Here is a 4223-nt window from a genome sequence, read left to right as displayed (position 1 = left end):
TGAGCAGAGGGGGTGTGAGCCTGTGCCGTTCTTCTGGGTTCAAGGAAAGAATGAGAGTTGGCTTTGAGGAGAAGGCCCGTGCTGAGGGGCACAAGATGAAACTCTGAGACCTGCAGGAGTGTGGCCCACCGCAAACTGGAAATGACCCAGCCCACTCCCTTGGGCCTCCCGGGTGGGGCTGTGGCCAATTGTAGATGGCTCCTTTGTTGGGGAAGAAGGAGTCTGGGTAGCAGCTGGGTACCAGCCCCTGGGCTGGTGCCAGGACCGGGTCCTTGGGCGGGGCAGAGGGCTACATTTGTGGGAGTGGGGTGGCTTTTCTTGCTTCTGGCTGATGGGACTAAGGAGACTGGGAAAGGGGACAGGCCTCAGGGAGGGCGAGGGGAGGTGGCAAAGGAGCTGCCGAGGCCCAGTGCATCAGGGGAGCTGAAGCAAGCTGGAACCAGGGACCGGCAGCCTTGTGCGTTTAAGATGGTAATTTGCAGATGGTTCCTGGTAGCTACAGGGTCTCTGAGGCGGAGCCTGGGTCTTCGCGTAGGATCCGCCAGCCCGGGTTCCCCCGCAGGTCAGAGGAGCCTTGGGGCGGGGCCAAGGTTGGCCCCTGCTTGGGAGGAGCCGGGATGCCTCTCTCGTGGTGATGCAGAAGGGAATTTGCTGACACTCCCTTGCCAGGTGGGGCTGGCTTCGCCCGGCCGGCGAAGAGGAGGACCCGCTGGCAGTCTCCTCCCAGGTGGGGAGCGTGGAGCTTGTCACCGCAGCCTGGCGGCCTGAGCGCCGCGCCTGGGGCTGGGGCCGCTGTGCTGAGGACGCAGATGTGGTGAGCACGCGACGCGGGTGCAGTGACCCGGGCTGGTCGGGCCGGGAAGAAGGGGCGCAGGATCCAGGTCCCGCACGGGGAGGGGGCGGGGAAGGATTGCTTGTTTCTGTGCTTTCTGAGACCTTGCATTCGGAGGGATGGGGGTAGGGGAGACTGCGCCACAGTCCCTTGCCACGCTGGCTGTCTCTAGCTTGTACCCAGGAAAGAGTGGCCTGAGCCGCCCACCCGGGAGGGCGTGGCGTTAGTAGACCGGTCTTCACTGGGTGGGGGGATGGAGGTGGGTAGGAGATTTGCTTGCGGGGTCCCCGGCCTCTTGCTTGACAGCCAGGTGGGAGTTACCGCTCTGGGCTACCCTCTCCCCCACCCAGGGATTCCCCGGGGCTCTGCCGCCCACTCTCTGGGCTGGGACGGGAGGGGGCAATCTGCTCCGCCGTTATGGGTTATGACAACGTCACTGCTGCGCTGCTGCCGGGCTGGCTGGGCTTCTGGTCCCCCAGGGGAACAATGCCACCCTTTCCTCATGTGCTTCCAAAGAAAGGCTCTTGCCTCCCTACTCGCCCTGGCCTTGAGAGAGAAACATTGTGTTTGGATGAAGGCCCTAGGGAAACTGAGGCCCAGGGGTGTTGTGGCTTGACGAAGGTCACTGAGCAGGCCCTACAGAGCTGGCCTCCCAGGCACTGCCTTCACCGAATGCTCTCTGGAGGGGCAGGGGCCCTTCTTCCTCTCTAGACCCTGGGGCCTCCCCCGACCCCAGCACCACATTTCCTCATCCCTGAGAATGCCAGGAGTTGCAACTTCTGCATGGGGCTCCAGGGTATCATGGGTGTAAGCAGGAATTAGATTGTCTGGGACAGCAGAAAATTGCTCGTGAAAAACACTCATCTGAGCAGAGGGGGTGTGAGCCTGTGCCGTTCTTCTGGGTTCAAGGAAAGAATGAGAGTTGGCTTTGAGGAGAAGGCCCGTGCTGAGGGGCACAAGGAGATGAACTTTCCCCTTCAACAGCCTGCAGCACTCCAAGAAGACGTGGTTTCCCTCAAGAAGGGTCCGTCTCTTAGCACCACCCTCTGTGATCACCTCATCCTTGTTCTCTCTCTGGCCCCTGTCCCTGGGAGAAATGGGCTACATTCCATCTATTGCCCTCAGAAGTGAACTTTCCCCTCAGAAGTGAATTCACCTTTTTCTTCTCCCGGGGACAGATGACTTTCCCTGGAGGGAAACTGAGGCAAGGAGAGAGTGACATTTTAGAGCTGGAGCCAGATGAGGAAACTGAGGCACGGAGGGTGGAGTGAGTTCTGCAGGTCTCTTACCTACATGCAGGTCTCCTGACTCCCCAGCCACCAAAGGGCAGACTGGAGGGGCCTCTTCCTGTCTTCTCTTTGCACCCCACAGTCCCAGCACTGAGAAGCTGAGGCTGCGAAGGGCCTCCTGACGGGTGTGGAGGTCGATGACAGGGGACAGCACCGGCATTTTCTCCTTCTTCAAGATATGTTTTTTAGTTTCTTGGGAAGGAAGCAGCTTGAAGAGGGGAAATGAAGTCCCTTGGTTACCTTCCCATCATGCCCCCACAGGGGTACACAATTTCTGTAGGCCTGTCGGAGCCAAAAACAGGCATCCCTCCTGCCCAAGTGCCAACAGCTGTGAGCATAGCTGGCTGGGGAGTGGGGATCCACAGGTAGAGGGACTTCAGTTATCTCCCTGACAGCATCTCCGGATGGGGGGTTTGGGCCAGCACCTGTTTGCCCCAAGTGAAAGGAGTTGCCATGTGCCTGGCTCATGAATTGCTCCTTTTCAGATACCCTCTGAGCACAGCACCCCTGAAGCTGGCCCCTGCTGGCTTCACAGGAGCCTTGGGTTGCATGATGACCACCAGGAGCTGCTGGGGTGACCCTGTGGGAAGGAATGGGGTTCCCAGTAAACCAGATGGGAGCCAGCTGCTTGTGGGATGACTGTATAGTGTCAGAGAGGAGAGGGCCTACCATACTGGAGGGAAACTACACGATATGTGTCCCTCCCAGCTAGCAGAGAAAGGGTCAGGCCTCAGAGAGGCTCCCTGGTGAGAACCAGACTTAAAGAGCAGAGAGCCTGGACCAAACGCCTCTATTGGCTGGCACTCTGCCCTCAACTTCTCTACCTGATAGCTAGACATGAAAACACCTTCTCCAGACGGGTGGGAGGGCTTTGGAAACTTGTCAAGTGTTTGTTACAGATGGGAAGTAGTATTCCTGGAGTCTCTGGTCTAGGTGGAAGCCATCTGTTTCCTGCCTCGATGGCGGAAACATGGTTGTTTCTTCTTCAGAGGATGCCCTCTCCCTCTGTGGCCAGCCTAGAACACCCTTCTAGGCTGGGAAGGCAGGTCAGCCCTCCCCAGCCCACTTCAAGTAGTGCTTGGGGCCTTGAGGAGTTTCCTTCCCCTATCCCCAGCTGCCCATTACATTTAACATATTTAACAGGATGTTCACCCCTGTAAAATGAGGGTGTCTAGTGGCACAGTGGAGCTTCCTACAGGCCTGTACCTTCTCCACTGCCTCGACTCTCAAATCCCACGAACTCTGCTCTGATTCTTCCTGGGAAGCGGCGGGTGGAAGAACCATAAAGATAATGGGCATAAAGTGCTGGGAGCTGTTTGCACAGAGCGTCCAGTTTGCAGGAACCCACGTGGTGCTCAGGCCATGGGCAGGCTTACACTGGGAAAGGCTGTAATGAAAGTGCTCAGCGGAAGTGCTCAGCTTCCAGTGAGATCAGCAGCTTTTAGTGCCCTGTTTTGTCTGAGGTGGGGCCCCGATGCTCACTCTTCTTTCCTCTCGTGGGAGAGCAGTGGTTTTCACAGCTTACACATCAGCATGGGTGGTGTAAATGGAACTCCACATTCTTGCCCATGAGTTGGCTGGTGCAACTCCTGCAAGGTAGGGTTACAGGAGGAGCTGAGATGAGAATGTGGGCAGCTCATGAAGTATGGTGTGTCCTTGCTCTAGATCTGTCTGCATTGCTCAGGCCCAACCGAGGGTGGCTCTTAAGAAGAACAACGTGTGGCCAGTACTCCATGTTCTGTGTTTCTAGGGCAGGATATGTACTCAAGCTGCCACATTCCTTGCCAGCACCCCTGGGACTGGTGCTGAGACATGCAGAGGCAGAGTGGGCGGGGAAGGGGTGCCTCATTGTCACCTCCTCCCTCCTTCTAGTCATTAGGAATGCTTCCCAAAGGGAAACTAAAGCCTAGATCTGCTTAGAAAGGCGGGACTAGGACCCAAGTGTCCTGGGCTCCCACCTTCTGCTTTTCACAGCCTTCCACTCTGCCGTTTGACGCGAGCACCCTGAAGATGAGATGGGAAGAGCTGGGCTGGAGGTGAGTGAGTCATGCCCAGCCCTGTGCCTGTAGACCTTCATTCCTGCCAAGCCAGGGCCTCTGGTG

The 4223-nt window shown here is 57.6% G+C and overlaps 2 protein-coding genes across 2 annotated transcripts in view; both read left to right on the top strand.

Annotated features, from left to right (window-relative positions):
* TMEM63C (transmembrane protein 63C) overlaps positions 1-4223 on the top strand; it is an 87712-nt gene that overhangs the window by 6836 nt on the left and 76653 nt on the right. The gene's annotated exons all lie outside the window — the stretch shown is intronic.
* Positions 2371-4223, top strand: part of LOC105545383 — a 14726-nt gene continuing 12873 nt past the window's right edge. The window contains exons 1-3 of the mRNA XM_011988308.1: positions 2371-2486; positions 3787-3847; positions 4096-4157. Of these exons, the coding sequence (XP_011843698.1) occupies positions 2371-2486; positions 3787-3847; positions 4096-4157 (239 nt within the window). The remainder of the gene's footprint in view (positions 2487-3786; positions 3848-4095; positions 4158-4223) is intronic.

This window comes from Mandrillus leucophaeus, unplaced genomic scaffold (assembly GCF_000951045.1).
Source record: "Mandrillus leucophaeus isolate KB7577 unplaced genomic scaffold, Mleu.le_1.0 Scaffold326, whole genome shotgun sequence".
Classification (NCBI taxonomy): domain Eukaryota; kingdom Metazoa; phylum Chordata; class Mammalia; order Primates; family Cercopithecidae; genus Mandrillus; species Mandrillus leucophaeus.
This window is presented reverse-complemented; position numbering and strand designations above follow the sequence as displayed.